The 18,404-nt window shown below is 32.1% G+C and overlaps 1 protein-coding gene across 1 annotated transcript in view; it reads left to right on the top strand.

Moving 5' to 3' along the window:
* Nucleotides 1-18,404, top strand: part of LOC129231584 (E3 ubiquitin-protein ligase HERC2-like) — a 153,056-nt gene that overhangs the window by 41,065 nt on the left and 93,587 nt on the right. The window contains exons 12-15 of the mRNA XM_054865941.1: nucleotides 633-843; nucleotides 5,010-5,193; nucleotides 10,086-10,254; nucleotides 18,144-18,281. Of these exons, the coding sequence (XP_054721916.1) occupies nucleotides 633-843; nucleotides 5,010-5,193; nucleotides 10,086-10,254; nucleotides 18,144-18,281 (702 nt within the window). The remainder of the gene's footprint in view (nucleotides 1-632; nucleotides 844-5,009; nucleotides 5,194-10,085; nucleotides 10,255-18,143; nucleotides 18,282-18,404) is intronic.

The raw sequence follows: 18,404 nt of genomic DNA, 5'->3' as shown, positions 1-18,404 counted from the left end.
ATATACATTTCTGATCATCCTAAACTCGTTCAAGAACTTTATTTCTTTAAAAAAGGTTATTTTTAAGTTTTGCGCTACTTTTTAAGCAACGCATTTCCAAAATGGCGTTGCGTTATCAAAATGGTGTTATGCTGAAGATTGTTTATTTTCACAAGTCAGAGCAAAAATGCTCCTTCCAAAATGAATAAAAAGCAGTACAATTGCATAAATTTCTTTTGAAGTACATATGAACAAAAAAAGAGGGTGCCCTTGCATCAAAAGGAGTCTAGACATTGTCCAAGGAATACACCATGGAGACTGTTTTTTTGTTTTGTTTCAATCATTGTGTTTTCTTTTCTTTTTTTTTTATAGAAAAGAAAACCTGCACATGGAGGGGAAACTAAACCTCTGTAAAGCTTTCTATAATAAGTAAAGCAGAAAATGTTATCTTTTTTTTGGAGGGAGTGGCAAATGGATTGGAAAATTTTTTAGGTGAAAGTGGGAGGGGGTAATTTCGGGATTATAAAATTATTTCATTTTTCACAAAATACTAAGGGGGGGGGGAGGACTATAATCAATATGGGGGTTACTTTCGGGATTTTATGGTACATGTTGAACATTAAAACTAATTCATAAATAAATTTGAATTTCAGGTGTTTGCTTGGGGAGACAATGATCATGGCCAACAAGCTAATGGAACAACAACTCGTAATTGTAAACCAACTCTTGTTCAGGGTCTAGATGATGTTAAAATTACACGTGTTGCTTGTGGATCATCGCACAGTGTTGCATGGACAACTGTCAAAGTTGAGAGCAATAAAAGACATGATCCAGTGCTTTTTCAAATTCGTCGTGACCCACTTGGTGCTCTGTCATTAAGTATGTTGTTTCAAGGTCATGATAATTTTATGTTATTATGTACAGTCGAGTCCCGACTTAGGCGAGGGATGCGTTCCAAGACTAATCGCGTAAGTCGAAATTTCGCGTTGTGGAAAAATGCATGTATACAATTTTTTTGCTAACATAGCAAATTCTTTTAGTGACTTATAAACACCCCTCAAACTGCTTTAAAGCATTCCTCAAGTATACATTACAGTTTCTTACATAAAGAACTGAACTTTTACAGCATATAAAAAAAAGCTATTTTATTCAGCATAAAATACTTAGAGATGCACAAATTGGATGATCAATGAGAGAGAAATACATGAAATAAAACAACACGGTACACACAGAATGTAGTAATAAAAAATAGTTGCACTGTAATAGTACTGTACTGTAGGTACAGTAATAATATTTATGAGTTAAAAAATGAAGACAGTGATGTTTTATGCTCCATGATCGGATTGTTCTTCTTATCTAATACATTTTTAAATATGGTTGCTTCGTCTTTTCTTTTATAATGTTTCCCTTTTTTCAACAGCCCCTCTTCCTGATCTCATTAATCCACAATGCAAGAGTAACTTCCATTTTCATAATATTTACTTTGATTAGACATTACTCAGCTAGCTTCAATATTGAACCTAAGTTCTAAACTTTTACGGATATATTTTTGCTTTGACTTTTTCAATTGTACGCATGGGAGATTTACTCATACATATTGTTGTGCTACCGTTGACGTTTTTAGTTGTTCAAACACATCGAGAATCTTAACCTTTGTTTTTTTTGTCACTTTTTTCTTCCCATCTTCTCAAACTTTGGATGAAACAGCGCACTAAGGTGCCATTACATTTCATCAACTTTACTATTTAGACTGAAAAAAAAATGAAAGAAGCTGAGTGGTTATTTGATGCACTAGCAACGTGATGCGTAGACTAGTTTGGTGTGGGAGCTTTCTCTGTCAGTGATGCTAAAGGGATGTAACTACATTCACGAAATCAATATTTGGTAGCCAATAATGAAGCCCGTACGTCCTTCCAAAAAAAAAAAAAATCTTGTAGACGAGGAATTCTTGTTAACTCTAAAATTCGTTACTCGTGAAAAATTCGCGTTATAGCCATTTCGTATAAGTCAAATCGCGTTGTAGCGGGAGTCGACTGCACATCAATTTAGATAAAGAATTATTGAGAGATTTTTGAACATTACATTTCAAATGATAATTTAATGATTTCTTTAACAATGGGTATTTTAAACATTCAACTATTAATTCTTATATAAATTATTTTCTGCTTTTTGGAATTACTAAAAAAGTAAATAAATAGTACTTTTAAATCTATGCATTTTATTTTCAGTGTTAAGCACATTATAAGCATTTCTCATAAATTGTGTAACAATTTGTCAGTGTCACATGCCCTTATGTGGAATCACTGTTGAGAATAATCTCCTTTTGTTATTGCTTTATTCTCTTGTATAATATTGTAACTATGTGTGTGTTTAAGTTTTTATTTCTTTTTCATTAATAACTTCTGAATGTATCATAGGTTTCTGGTGTCCTTCTATCTTAATAATCATTAATGTCATTGCACTCTCTGCGCTGCTTAATCTTGTAAATACTTTTAGATATATACCACGCAATAAAATTTCTTACCACCATAATGATTATGGATGAGAAGACATCTGAAAAAAGCTGAAGCTAAGCGAATTTATGGATGGTGTTTTCTCATCCATAAGCTCTTTTTTTTGCATTGATAAATGGTTCCTTCTGAGCGCAAAGCATATGTCTGTATTTCTTATTGCAATTTAAATGTTTTTATAATTTTTACATTTATGATATTATTTCTCAATCTATTAATTTTGTAATACAGAGTGTTCCATTTTAATCTGCAAGACCTTTATTTTCTAAACTGTTAGTCCTAGATGCATGCTTCCAATTGCAAAAATGTTCAATATCAGAAGCGGGGTTAAGATATTGAAAGTTTGAAGCAAAAATAAAAATGAGTCAAAAAATACAAAATTTAACTTTTTATACAGGCCCTAGGTCCCCTAACTTATACTGCCGTGCTAAGCGCAAAAGTCGTATCTGCAGCTGAGGTCAAACCGAAAAACTACTATTTAAAGTTTTACGCCTCCATGTATTTGATCCAGATTTCACTTTTTTTAGATTTTTTTAAAAAATAGTTCCAGTTCACAAATGACAATAAAACATTGCATAGGGGTAAAACATGTTATAAAGAACCACCTCGTGACAATAACTCAATTTTGACAAAAAGTGTAGATACCACTTTTGTGCTTAGCACGGCAGTATACAGGTAGTTATCAAAATAATGGAAACACCTGTGAATAAAAGTGACATTTTTGAATGTGATTCGTGAGTCATAAAGAATAAAACTTGATATCTGTGTTTTTTATAAATAGCAATGTACACCTTCTGATATATCTCTATGGTGGACCTCTATGGTGTCTTCATTGAAGTTCTGGAAATCTTGGATTTTTTTTCAAGAGCGTGAAATGTCGGACCTCTCAAATTTCAAAAGAGGCCAAATTGTTGGAGAGCGTCTAGCTAGAGCAAGTGTAACTGAAACATCTCAACTTTTTGGCGTTTCTAGAGGTGCAGTATCTAAAGACAAGCTCTGGCAAAGCAAAATAGTGGGCGGAAAGATCAGCTCAGTGAAAGAAACCAAGGGGTATTGCTGCGAATTGTAAGGTCTAAAAAGTGAATAATAGCAGCAAAAGAGACCACAGAACTCAATCATTATCTGGATTCTCCAGTGTGAGTGATTACAGTCAGAAGTAATCTTTATTAACAGAACATTTACGACATAGTAGCGATTCCCAATACACCTGTCGCAGAGTGTTTCCAATTTTTTGATAAACACCTGTATTTAGGGAAGTAACCTCCATTGAAAAATTTTACTAACGCAAAAAACTTGACATCTGTGTGACCAAAACTCAATTAGATATTCGAATTCAAATTTTTAAGGAACCATAAGATTGAAACTTATCGACTTTTCAGAGGAATGACAGGTTGTCAAAGTAAAAACAAAGTATTTACATTTTTCATTGCTTTTCAAAAATAATACAGCCATGATACGTAAAAACACACAACAAAACCTTAAACAATGTGAAAAACCACTATGCTCAGATATAATTTCTAACACTTGTTAACTGCTATATTTTCCCCCAAAAGGTGTTATTGACAGCAAGTGTAAAGCGGTGTAAGTCACAAAACGCTGTGTTTTATATCTTGGTGAATATGAAATGCAGCAACCCTCCAGCAGTATGAAACGGAGTTCTCCATTGAAAAATTTTACTAACGCAGAAAACTTGACATCTGTGTGACCAAAACTCAAGGAGATATTTGAATTCAAATTTTTAAGGTACCATAAATAATATGAGATTAGAACTTTTCCCCCTTTCAGAAGAATGACAGGTTATCAAAGTAAAAAAAGAGTATATACATTTTTCATTGCTATTCAGGAATAATAAAACAATGATATGTAAAAACACACAACAAAACCTTAAACAATGTGAAAACCACATTCTATGCTCACATATAATTTCAAACACTTGTTAACAGCTATATTCTCCCTCAAAAGGTGTTATTGACGGCAACTGTAAGAAAAACAAGGTATTCACATTTTTCATCGTTATTCAAAACTAAATGCGAATGTTCTGCCGTGATACGCAAAAACACACCACAAAACCATGAACAATTTAAAAAACCTTACTCTATGCACACATATAATTTTAACTATTGTTAACTGCTGTATTTCCCTCCAAAAGGTGTTATTGACAACAAATGAAAAATGGCGAAGTCACAAAAGGCTGCGTTTCATATCTCGGTGAATATTGGTCTTACTAATGTCAAACTTTTTGTGTTGGAATTATTTTTCAATGGAGATTATTTCCCTAAACATAAGTTAGGGGACCTAGGGCCCGTATAAAAAGTTAAGTTTTGTATTTTTTGACACATTTTTTATTTTTGCTTCAAACTTTCAATATCTTAACTCTGCATTTGATTGTGAACATTTTTGCAATTGGAAGTATGCATCTAGGACTAATGGTTGTGAAAATAAAGGTCTTGCTGGTTAAAACGAAACACCCTGTATATAGCAATGGTGTACTTTAATTCGTTTACTCTTTTGAATTCACAGGAAAGAATGATTCTACTTTGCAATATGAGGTAGATTCTGCCAATAACAGCAATGTTCTTGCTTCCAATTTTCCTCAAGTTCCAAGACCAACTTTAACAAAAGTTGTCATGTCATTAAACTCGGATAATGAAAGACAGCAAGCTCTACAAAGCATTATTCATGCAATGCAGATTCATCTAGCAAGGTAGTTTTTAATTTTTATTGTGTATATAATTTCCCATTCTGAGTTTGTATGTCTAGTCATGTGGATTTCTGCTTCTATACACGTTTATTTATTTATCATTAAAAAAAAACAACTCTGAAAACCAACTCAGTGGAAGAAATGTCTACCTCTTTCAAGTGATAAATTTTTTCTGAAAGTAATTAACTCTAAATTTTATTATCATACTAATTTTGTCATTAAATATTTATACAAATGCAAATACAAATGTGACGACCAGCAACAGGCTCTGGGCCCAGCTAGGCTGGTCCTAGTCAATTAATTAGGCCCCAATGAAGATCAATGGCGCTCTTAAAGCTATCCACCCCCTTGCTCATTACCGTCTCTTCCGGTAAGCTATTCCAAGTGCCCACGACCCTGCTAAAGTAGTAGTTTTTCCTGATTTCCAAGTTAGCCTGAGATTTACATAGCTTAAAACAATGACCCCTTGTCCTGCTTTCCCCACAAAAATTTAATCCATTTACATCTTTCATTTTGATAAATTTAAATAACTGAATCATGTCCCCTCTGACTCTCCTTTGCTCCAGGCTATACATGTTAAGCCTATTAAGTCTGGTATCATAATCTAAATCTGAGAGTCCCCTTATTAATTTAGTTACCCTTCTTTGAACCCTTTCCAATACAAAAATATCTTTCTTCAGATAAGGCGACCAAAACTGAACAGCATACTCCAAATAAGGTCTTACTAAACTCCTATATAAGGCAGAAGAACTTACTTAGATTTGTTTGAAATAGATTTATTGATGAACCCAAGCATTTTGTTGGCTTTGTTACTAGCAATACTGCACTGTTGACTAAACTTAAAGTCCTGATTTATAAAGACACCCAGATCCATAACATTTTCTGCCTGATTTATGTCTGAACCCTGTAAACAATATCTCATACGCTTATTTCCATGACCTAAGTGTAGCAGCATTTGTATCAGCAGTGTAGCAGCAGCAGTGTAGCAGCATTTCTCTGTGTTTTACGTAATTTAAAAATCTATCAAGCAACCCAAAGCTAAAATTATGGCCTTAAACTTATATTCTGGGACTGTTATCAACTTATGTTAGATGTGTATTTTGACCACCTTATCCTGTTCTCAACTAATGCCACTTTAACACTATTTTGTTACTGAGGCCGTAAAAAAATGTATGTCATTTAATTATAAATAAATATAAAGCGTATCATTCAGAAAAAGCAGAACAATGCCTGCCATTTAATTATCTTATGGGAAAGTCTTCTATAAATATATATTGATGAATCAATGTTTAAAATCAAGTGTCAAATGTGAAAGTAGCACAATTAACAGAACTGGTATAAGTTTGATCTTGATAGAGTTCTGTAAGGGACAGCTTTGCTTGGTGCTGATACTTTGTTAATAGACGTAGCCATTCTGCTATTTTAATTGAGAATGTAGTAACATACTAGTCATTTAATATTAGTTAATTGTTACTTGGTTTATGTTAATTTATGTGTGCAATTTGATATTGCTTTTAACGTTCATATAATTTAAGTTTAATTTTTACTTGAAAGTTTTAAGTCTCATTTAAAGCAACTAGGTTCAAATAGTTTTTATTCAAATGTTATCTTCTCGTGCTCTGTTAAACAGAAGATTGTTTTAAGATCATTGCTCATTGACTGTAGTACCATTGCCTCTTGTGATGCAATAACACATGATGATTATGTTGAGGGATACATTTGAAATAAGTTATGTAACATACCTTTGTGCGCCCAAATTTACAAAAATAAGCAGTAAAAACATTTACAAATTAAAATCATAAATTAAATTCAGATATTCATGATCAGTATTTTTGTGTTTGTCATTTCTGATCAAGAAACCTTTTGAACCATAATTAGTTTTATCTGCTCTTTTTTTTTTTTTTTCTCTCTTTTATTCTTTCTGCAGATAAAATATTGTCTTTCTCATTTTCAAAAATGAGTCTGGTTTGTCCACAAGACTTTTTTAGTCTTTTGATGCTCTCTATAATGTCTTTAAATTGCAATTTGATGACATCTTCAGCAGTGGGGGGGGGGAGGAGGACATTACCAAGTTTTGAGTAAAATGTGTTAAAAGTTGCGGTACTTGGTAGACTTTCATTTACGAAAATTTTCTAAATCATGCTATATAGCAGCACCTTCCAGGGTTGCTAATAATTTCTCTTGCCTCAAAACAGAGGAGAGGTTCACCTACATTTTGTACTGGTTATCACCAAATTTTTAGTTTCGGCACTTACATTGTTTTGTTTCTCACTGTTTCATATATAAAATTTTTTCAAGAACAATTTTTATAGTTTTCTTCTGCATAATTTGAAACCTTTTTAATTCAGCAGTGTCTTGAAAAGATGAAATCGATTCATTTGCATTAGTACATTCATTTTACTGTAAAAGGATTCTTTAAAACAATTGAATTGGTCTGGTGGTTTTTGGTAACTTGTTTTTATAATGTTGTATTAAAAAAGTTATTTAACTTTCAATTGAGTTCATTATTTTTCAAAAATTTGCAATAGCTTTAGTAAGGCTGCATATTTTCAACATTTTTCATTGTTAAAATATAATTCTACTTGTTTACTAAGCGCCCAAGCTATCTGGAGGGAAATTTTAAATTTGTTACCAATTTTGTTATATATATATATATATATATATATATATATATATATATATATATATATTTTAAAGAAGGTGCATGAACTCTATTGTTAGTATCCTAAATAAGTAGTACGAGCAGTAATTATGCTTCATGTATGAAAACTAAATAAAGCAAAGAAGGAAAAACAAATTGAGTTTGAAAGTGAAAAAGAAAAATTGTCGGGGAAATTGAATGATCAAAAAAGCATTTTTCATAGAGCCATGGAAAATGAATATATGAAAATTTACTTTTCTAGTTCTTGTATTAGGTTGGTGCCTGATCGGATGCATTAAATTGAAACTCCTATGTGGAAGATTCATTTAGATGTGATTTTGCTGATTTAATACACTTGGCGCTTAAACAACACTGAAGTTCTGTCTAAAACTAAATGAGTATTCTAACTGCATACCAACTATGATTTTCTAACAACAAATAAATAACGTTCTCATTTGGTGCTTAGGCTGCACTTTTTTTTGAACTATATCTAACATGCCTTAAAACATTTAAAACTGGTTTCTGAAAACAGAATGTATCTCTAATAACAAGAGTGCAAAAAAATAAGTTTTGTTACTTAATTAAAGAGGTTTAAATTTCTTTATTGTCCCAGATGTTCGAACATCCACTTTGAAGTAATAAAAGCAAAAAATCTTTTTATGAAGATTTTATGAAAATCTCTTGCAAATATTGTATATTTGATGCAAATATCTCTTTAATTTCAGGCTCTATGTATGCCTTAAATTTCATCTTGAGAGCTGATGTTAAGCTCTCCTAAACTGTTCAAAATCAAACAAAAATTGACTAAAGCAAAAACGAAATATAGTGATGAGACATTCTAAACAAGATTTTGGAGGGGGGGGGGGAAATAGCTCAAACTCAACTGTTGCTTCAAAAGATATTAGGAGGGACTGAGTGATCTACCATCAGGCACAAAATTTCCCATCTCAAATCCAATGCTTCATTTAAGGGATTGCAGGCCCATTGTAATGCATTTTTGGGAGCTCCTTTGCCTGTCATAGACCTTTGTAAAATATTTATCTTGTGGACTTTTGAATGCTTACTAGGATTGTATAGTTTGACAGCTCTTTGCATTTTTCACATATCTATGGCTTCTCAAAGCAGGTTTACAGGTTTTTAGTAAAAAGTCAGGGGAAGAAATTGGACAAAATGAAAACTCACGCAGTTTCCATATGTTTGATATATACTATGGTGATGTGATAGAATTATTGTATACTTTGATTACATTATGTATTTAAAAAAATATTTTAATCATTTATGTAAACATAATTATTGTATGTTAATCATGATCCAGTAAATTCACAAAAAAAAAAAAATATTTGCTCTTTCGTGCAATATTTTTTTAATCAATCTTTTACTGCAAAATAGTTAAATTATATATATATATATATATATATATAAAAGCTGTTGAACATAATTTGCATTATTATACACTGTTATTAATTTATTATGGTAAAAATATTTTTAAAATAATCAAATAAACAAAGTAATAATAAATTAATCAAAAACAAATACAGTGTCAGAGTCAGTAGTAAAGACTTGGTTAGGAAGTTAAATTTAATGAATATTGTAAATAACATCTTGCGTTTAGGAAAAAAATGCATAAATGAAATAAGCTTGATATGCTCCATCTCTGAATCCAAAAGGTATATCTCACATTCATCAATTTAAAATTGTCAGCTAAATTTAGCCAGCAACTTTTAAATCTCAATTGTCAAAGTTTTTCTTAGGTATGCAAATTGAAATCTTAACACATTATGTAAAACAAACATTTGTATTGTTGCAATTAATGAACGGCTCGGAATGAATTTTAGCTTAATATTAAGCTAAAAGTGAAAACTTGTGAACAAAACATGAAAAAAAGCAAAAAAAAAAGGAAGGTCAGCTTTAAATTTATATTTATATCATTAATGCACTCAATTTTATTTCAGTGTAACATTTCCTTTTTTTTACCAATTTCTTATTTCATAATATGATATTTCATAATTGAAACGCATGGAGAAAATAAACAAAATGATATGTCATCTGAGGTGGTTTTTTTCCAATGTTTTTTTTTTCCCCGGGTGGAAAAACCAGACAACCCTGCTCAAAGCCCTACTTTCCGAACCTTTATTTTTAATACTCATTTAATTTTGACTTTGTGATATTTTTACCATATAAGTGAATTCTTATATTATTTTAATTTCTTTTCTAACTTAATGACTTGAACAATATTTTTTTTTGCATTTAATAGAAAGGCAGTTGTCTCTGTATTTTTGCCTCATTCTGAATTACCAGAAGCTGAAACCAATCAAGAAAAATCTAGTCCTGTAAAATCAGATGTTGCATCATTATTTCCAGAAATAATGAAAACAAGTTTTTCTAATAGCTTGAAATCTGCTACAAATCTCTCCAAAAAAGGGGTATGTTTTTAAGAAATTGTAATGCAATGCGAAACAATAAAAAATATTAATTGATTGAAACTTCATTAAAAAAAAAGTTTGAACTGGCTCTGAAACAGTCTTACAAATTAAAATTGTGCAATTCTTTCCATGTTGGTGAAATCAATTTATTTGCAGTATTTTACGGAATAAATTAGCATTCAACAAATTTAAGATTATTATATTTTTTATTTTTTGCTACCTGTGCAATTATACAAGTGTATTTCTTAAATTTAAACAATACAACTGAACGATAAATTTTTGTTGAGATGTATCCTGGGTGATTTTCAAAACAACTGAGTTTGGTGTCCTGACTTTTTCTATTCAATTTAATGTTACTAAATTTTTTTTTTTTTTTTTTTTGGCATTGCATAAACATGTAGTGAGGTATTGTCTTACATTAAAGTATTTGCATTCAGTGCCTTTTTTCATGGTTGTAATTTAATAAGCCTTTTCTATTATTTTAGTCAGCTGATAATGGAAATTTCCTTGTCCTGACTAGAAAGTTTGTGTGAACATTATCTATTTTGTATGCTTTCAAGCAGCTGTTTTTATTTGTGTGCATTGAAGAAAGAAGTAATATTTGTTTCTTAAACACAGCTGAAATTGATTTTACTGAACTGCTAATCTAACATTTTAAAATTTCAATGCAGTTTGTGTCCTTAAGTGCAATTCATGAGTGTTACCCCAGGGTATTAAATATTTTTTATGTGCAAAATATTTCTTTATTGTAGTTAGCAACAGTGTTAGGGAAGCCATGTTTGCTTTTTCTCAGAATGTGTAAGTTTAAAAATGGGTATATTTATTCGTTATGTGTCGTGTATTGAAATGTACAATTCGATGTGAGGAGTATTTTAATCATCTCTCACATGAGTGTTACACATTTATTTTGTAATATTTTTTTAAGTATAGAAATATACAGTTACACAGTTATGTATTTTTTTGTTAAAGAAGCAAGAAACCTAATTACATTTTTAAAAACACCGAGACAGAATTTATTAAATCAAAGAATTCTTATATAAATCTCATGCGTGTTACTTTGAACAGGTAACACTCATGAGAACAGAGCAACACTCATGATAAAAGGGGCCCAAATAATCTGGCGGCAAATGAATTCAAATTCAAGAAAAACACATGACTTTTACTTAAATGCAGCTACTGTGGCCAAAAACATGGGGGACCAATTCATTTTTAAATTCACACCAAGTTTTATATTGGGAACAACAACTTAAATGGTAACATTTTTAAAACATCCATTAAAAACAGTTAAATTTCATTTGACCAGGCAGCACAATTTTCCTATTTCTAAAATTTTACACAATTTCATTTGAAAAACTTGAATTCTCCCAAACAGACCAAACCATGCTCTGCTACCACTTGTTAGCATAAGCCTTCATTTTTAAAGAGTTCTTGGAGCAATTTCATAAAAAGCTAGAAAGTTTTGAAATATATAAACTTACTTTTTGATTCAAACTATGAAAACGATTTCAGTTTTCAATGTAACAGATAACCGGCAAGCAAAATCCCCTAAGTGTCTAAACACCCAACAGTGAATCAAGTGTTTTGCCCATCACGATGGATGTGACGTCAGAGCTAAAGAGTTTAGGAACTTTTGACTGGCTGCATAGCACGAAACAAATTTAAAGTGGAAACAGTTAAATATTAACTGAGTAGAGTTGGCTATGCAATGTATAATATGCAAATTTGATGACATCACGTAGTTTATAGTAGTGGGGTAACAGTGACTGCTTAAATGGAAAGTCAATCTATCAATTGCTCTCTTATCTTTTGGTTCCATACTGCAATCGGTTTGTTTTGAAGTGAGCATGTGAGCTCAAGATTGATTTGTTCACTTAGAGGACCTGGTAGTTTTTGAAATATGTGAAAGAGAGAAAATAAGATTCATTGCTCTGCTTTTTGTGCAGAAGTGTTTTAAAACAGTACCCTAAGTTTTGAAGACGTTTTTTAGAAGGAATTTAAAATTAAAGAGTTGTTGTTTTAAGAACTAGGCCTAATGGGGGCCAAATGGTCTAGTACAGCTCATATCAGGTTTTGGAGCCCATTGGACTGTACCGAATTCAGTATAGGGTGAGGTGTCCTCTGATAGACTTTGTGCCCTCTACTACTGGATGGATCCTGTTTTGCCTGGAAGTTGGGTAAATAATTTCATGTGCTGCATTCCGTGAGGTATCCTCTACTGTGGCATGGGTGTGCCTGAAATTGAAAGACCGTGGAAATGGTATTGTCTTCCACCCACAGATGGTATGTCCGTACATTTTCAACTCATCAGTACATCTTGCAGGCGGATGTAGCCTTAGAGATTTCAGTGTGCCAAGTTTTTGGGTGCGGACTGCCAGTGGTAAGAACATTTTTCAACATAGTTTTTCTGGACAGTACCTACAAATACAAATGTGACGACCACCAACAGGCTCTGAGCCCAGCTAGGCTGATCCTAGTCAATTTACAATCCCCAGTGAAGATCAATGGCTCTCTTAAAACTATCTCCTCCCTTGCTCATTACCACCTCTTCCGGTAAGCTGTTCCGAGGATCCACTACCCTGCTAAAATAATTTTTCCTGGTATCCATGTTAGCCTGAGATTTAAATAGCTTAAAACAAAGACCCCTTGTCTTGTTTTCAGTGCTAAACTTAAGCCCCCTAACATCGTTCATTTTAATAAATTTAAACAACTGAAACGTGTCCCCTTGGTCTTTTCTTTGCTCAAGACTGTACATTTTTAGCATTTTAAGCCTGAAATCGTAATCTGAATGAGAAAGTCCATTTATTAGCCTTGTAGCCCACCTTTGAACCCTTTCCATCGCATTGATATCTTTCTTAAGATAAGGAGACCAAAACTGATCAGCATACTCCAAATGAGGTCTTACCAAACTTCTATATAAGGGCAGAACAATTTCTTTAGATTTGTTTGAAATAGATGTGGATAAACCCAAGCATTTTATTGGCTTTGTTACTCGCTATGCTGCATTGTTGGCTAAACTTTAAATCCTGACTTATTAAGACGCCCAGATCAGTAACTTTTTCTGCCTGACCAATGACTGAACCTTGCAAATAATAACTTGTACACTTATTTCCGTGTCCTAAATGTAGCACTTGACATTTTCCAACATTAACAGCCATACTCTGTTTATCAGCCCACTCGGTAATATGATCTAGATTCTCTTTCAGCTGATTTGCTTGTTCTTCATTTTCTACAATCCCCTTAACTTTGACATCATCAGCAAAACAATTCATGTTCCCAAAAATATTTTTATGAATATCGTTCATAAAAACAATGAACAAAACAGGTCCTAACATTGATCCTTGAGGAACTCTGCTTAAAACCTCACTCCATTTAGAATAATTTCCCCTTACAACTACCCTTTCTTTCCTTCCAGTCAGCCAGTTTTTTACTCAAATGAAAATTTTCCCTCCTATTCCTATATCAGCTAATTTGCTAAGTAAAGCAAATGCGGTACCTTATCAAAAACTTTTTGAAAATCAATGTAAACAACATCTACTGGCTTCTTATTGTCTAAAGCCATGGTAACTTTGTCATAGAAATGTAATAAATTTGTTGCACAAGATTTACATTTCCTGAAACCATACTGAAAACTAGTCAATAGATTATTAGTCTCTAAAAAATTTACTATCTTAATTTTTATCAATGTTTCAAAAATTTTGCAAGCCACTGAAGGTAGACTCACAGGTCTATAATTTCCTGCACTCCCTTTAGACCCTTTCTTGAAGTGCAGTGTAATTTTAGCTAGCTTCCAATCCTCTGGCACTGTCCCCGAGTTATAAGAAGCATTGAAAATATTTACAATTACATCTGCTAATTCCTCTGCACATTCAACTAAAATTTTTGAATAAATATTATTTGGTCTGGGAGCCTTAGTCTCTTTATATTTGTTTCAAATGAAGTAAAACGTCATCCCTGGAAAATACAAAGTCCTCAAACTGTACTATAGCTTATGTCTTTCTGGTGTCAACTGTTGAGATACAGTTATCGTTAAAAACACTCGAAAAAAAGTTATTAAGAACATTAGCAATATCTCTATCGTCCTGAATTAAAATTCAGTGCTAATCAACCAGTGGCCCAATATGACTATTTTGAACCTTCCCTGAATTAGCGTATGCAAAACACCTCTTAGGATTCCTTTCTATGTTATCTGCCAGTCTTTGCTCCGAATCTCTTTTCTGAATCTGTACCAAATACTTAAATTTACGCCTTGCCTTACAGTATTGGAGCCTATCTGCACAGTGACCAGTTTCTTTAAACCTATGAAAGGTGGCTTGCTTGTAATTTACAGTGTCTTTAGTTTCCCTGGAGAAGCACATCAGTCAAATTTTAGTGTTGACACCCTTTTTCCTAAGGAAACATGATCCCCAACTGTTTTCGCTAGATTTTCCTTACACTCCGCCCACTGAAGATTCACGTCACTATTGTCCAATCCGGAAGAAAAACTGCTTTCAAACTCTGTCTAAGTGCCACAAAATCAGTATTTCTGAAATTGGGCACAAACCTAAAATTCTCTATATTGTGCATATCAAATTTAATCCCAAACCTAATACTGTTGTGGTCACTATCTCCAATGTGTTCGCCTACACATAACCCTTAAACAGAACTTTCCATGTCACAGAAAATAGATCCAAAACCATGTCCTGTTGAGTACCCTGAGTTACAATTTGATCGAAGAAACAGTCACCAGTTACTTTCAAAAATTCCTCTTCTCTGCTATTACTGTGATAAAAATTATTTCAATCAATTCCTGGAAAATTAAAACCTCCCATTATTATGACTGACCCCTTGCTTGAAATGTCTCTAATAATATTAAACATTTGTTCATCTTGACGCTGGCTTAAGTTGGGTGACCTATGAATGTTCTCTAAACGTAATTTTTTGCCCTTATTGCTCATCAACTCCAGCCAAATCATATCAATCTCATTAGGTTTATCATTAATTACCAATTCATTGCAAGTTAAAGTGTCTCTGACATAAAATAAAACTCCACCATGTCTTTTACCTACTCTTTCTTGTCTAAACAAATTATACCCAGCAACAGATAATAAATCGGCATCATTTTCGGTAGTACCATGTCTCGGCATATAACTCCAATAATATTCAACCTCTCGTCTATTAGTATGCTTTTCAATTCTGCCATCTTGTTCCTAATACTACGAGCATTGGTATAAAAAACCTTAAGTAAGCCCATCTTGCTTTCATTTAATGCTGTGCGATTATTTGAATCCCAACTATTAAAATCTTTTCTCTTCTTAGCCACCCTATTTCCGTTTCTACTGAAATCCCTATAGTTATTACCCTTTCGAATTCTGCTCCTTAAACCATGCCCCCCATTCCAACTTAGTTTTTTGATTCTGAAGCCCCTATAACCAAACCACTAACCATTTTGACCCCTGTAGAACTCAGTGTGGCATTGTGTTTAGGGTAGATTTATTTCAAGTATCAAGGACGTTTTCAAACTTGTATTTAAAAGAAACGAAGTCTTGTGATATTTCTTTATGATGTTTGTTGGAGGGAAATGTTATTTAATTTGTTTATGGGGATTTGATGATTTTATAGATGTTGAATGATTGTTTTTCCTGTACACATATACTCAGGTTTTGAATAAATTGTTATTTAATTTAAAATGAGTATCTATATTTCATTTCTCCCGGACAGACCACTCCACCTCAGTTGGCTCTAGGCCAACAAGTGGTAACAGAGCATGGTTTGGTCTGTTTGGGAGAATTGAAGTTATTCAAATGAAATTGTGTAAAGGTTTAGGAATAGGAAAATTGTGCTGCCTGTTCAAATGAAATTTAATTGTTTTTAATGGAAGTTTTAAAAATCTAGCTATTTAATTGTTGGCTTATGCCAACAAATGTCAAAAAGAAGAGCATTCAAAAATCATTTCGCTGACCACAATAGTCCCAAAATAGTGTAGCAGTATTATAGTAGAAGATGTAGTATATAGCACGCTACGGAGATGCACGGCATGGTTCTTTGCAGCTATCGACACTGTCGGCCACCCCCCTCTCGATGAGTTAACTTATCTATCAGGAATTCATAGAACTAAACTAACCCCCCATCTATTATGAATTCATATAACTAAGCAATTGATTAAGCATTTGATTTGTAATTACAAATATTTCAGTCAATCTGATTTTAAAAAAAAAAATTAAATGTTTTATAAACAATAAATGGCCCTCAATAAATGGACTCTTCAACACGAAGAGAATTTTTCAACTCCAACCAGTGGTTTCTGAGGTTAGCACATTGAAACAAACAAACTCTTCGGCTTTATATTATTAGTAGAGATTCACATTTATTAAAAATTTAAAAGTGAACTCTGACACAATGCTAATGTTTGCAAAATGAAATTTGTGTGCGTTGTTTAGGAAGAACTTTAATTCTTAAGATATTGTATTCAAATAACTACATATTTTAGAGGAATCACAGCCAAAACTCTACGATTATTTATTTCATTAGTTCATCCCTTTTGAATACCTCTATAGCTAAAATTTAGCATTTGTATTAATAAGCATTTTCTTTTGTCTTTTAAAAATTGGTTTTCATATTGAATTTTTTTAGCTATTCATGATACTTGCAATAAAAACATTTAATATTTAATTTAATGTTTTTTTCGTAAACTCTACCCTTTATGTAAGGAAGAAAGTAACACTCAAGAGAAGAACAGTTATAAAAAATACTAAACATTTCATAAATAAATAAGTATTTATACCATTTTTACTTATTACTGTGCATTTAAGATAGTTTAATCAAGATTCGTTTGATTATTTATTTTTGGAAACGAATTTACAGGCTGTTTTGTAATGGTAACATTCATGAGAAAAACGATGACTTCCCAAGAAGTTTTTTGGAATTTTTAAAATCTAAGCAAATTAACTCACAAATAATCACCTGGTTAGAAAGCTATAAATTGTAAGGAATGTATATTAAAAAAAGTTTTAACGTTTAGAGAAACAAAATTTTTCACAATGTGTCGAACCTAATGCCAATGCATTTGAAAATCACCTTACTAAATAATATATGTAATCTGCATTCTTTTTGTAATTTTGTCATTCAGTGTTTTATTGGAATGCTTTTGCCATGCGCAGATTTCCATTTTGGATGTTGTGTATCAATTGCATCAGTTGTAGTCCTTTTAAATGTAAATTAATGTTGAAAATCATTTTAATTATTTTTCATTCCTTATGTAAGTAGTTCTTTTCAAATTTTATTTAATTCAGATTTGTACAGCATAATACATGCGTTCCTCATATAACACGGTACTTGTACAAAACGATTTCTATAGTACACAGTACCAAATTTGCGATTATTATAACATGGTATTGATATTACATGGTAGGAAACTTGAATTTAAACTTCATGGTTTTGATATAACGCGAAAGTTATGTTTAAAAAAGATGGAACTCTCTGTTTATTTTTGTTAAATACGCTTCATTACTGTTTCATAATAATTCTAATAAGTTTTTACTTTGTTTTTATGAAACTTGGTTTTGATGTAACATGGTACACATACCTTGATTCATACATTAGATCTAAGTCTCGTATAACACGGTTTCAATGTAACACGAAACATGGTTTCGATACAACACAATACAGATTGCCATAATTTTTACTATGTACAATATTAATTAGTTTAAAAAATAAGTTTTTAAAGTTATTCTTAAAAAAGTCTCACAGCGCATGTTTTCGATACTACATGGAACCAATTAACCGTTTTATATGAGGGATGCCCCTGTGTATATATTTTGCAAATTTTGTTCTTTCAATTTTTATTCCATACCATTTTATTGCTGAATGTTTTTCTTTCTTTTCATAAAAACTCATGAAATTCTTTTACACAGACTCCTAGTGAAGATGAAAACTGTCCATCCAAAGATTTTTTCTTCATAAACTCCTTGTCAAACTCAGGAAGTCTTTCTTCCAAAGTTTCTCCTACTGCAGCAAGTGTCTTAGCTGCAACATTTTCCTCTTGTGAGCAGGTAGGAAGACCTATCTAGTTTTAGTTCCTCTCTACAAAAGGAAAAGAAAAAAAAAACATTAGAGTTTGCATTACCATAACAAAGCTGATTGATTCATCCAATAGTGTGACTTAATTAATTTTT

This window comes from Uloborus diversus, chromosome 10 (genome assembly GCF_026930045.1).
Source record: "Uloborus diversus isolate 005 chromosome 10, Udiv.v.3.1, whole genome shotgun sequence".
Taxonomy (NCBI): Eukaryota; Metazoa; Arthropoda; class Arachnida; order Araneae; family Uloboridae; genus Uloborus; species Uloborus diversus.
The sequence above is the reverse complement of the archived record's forward strand: the minus strand, read 5'-3'. Positions and strand labels throughout refer to the sequence as shown.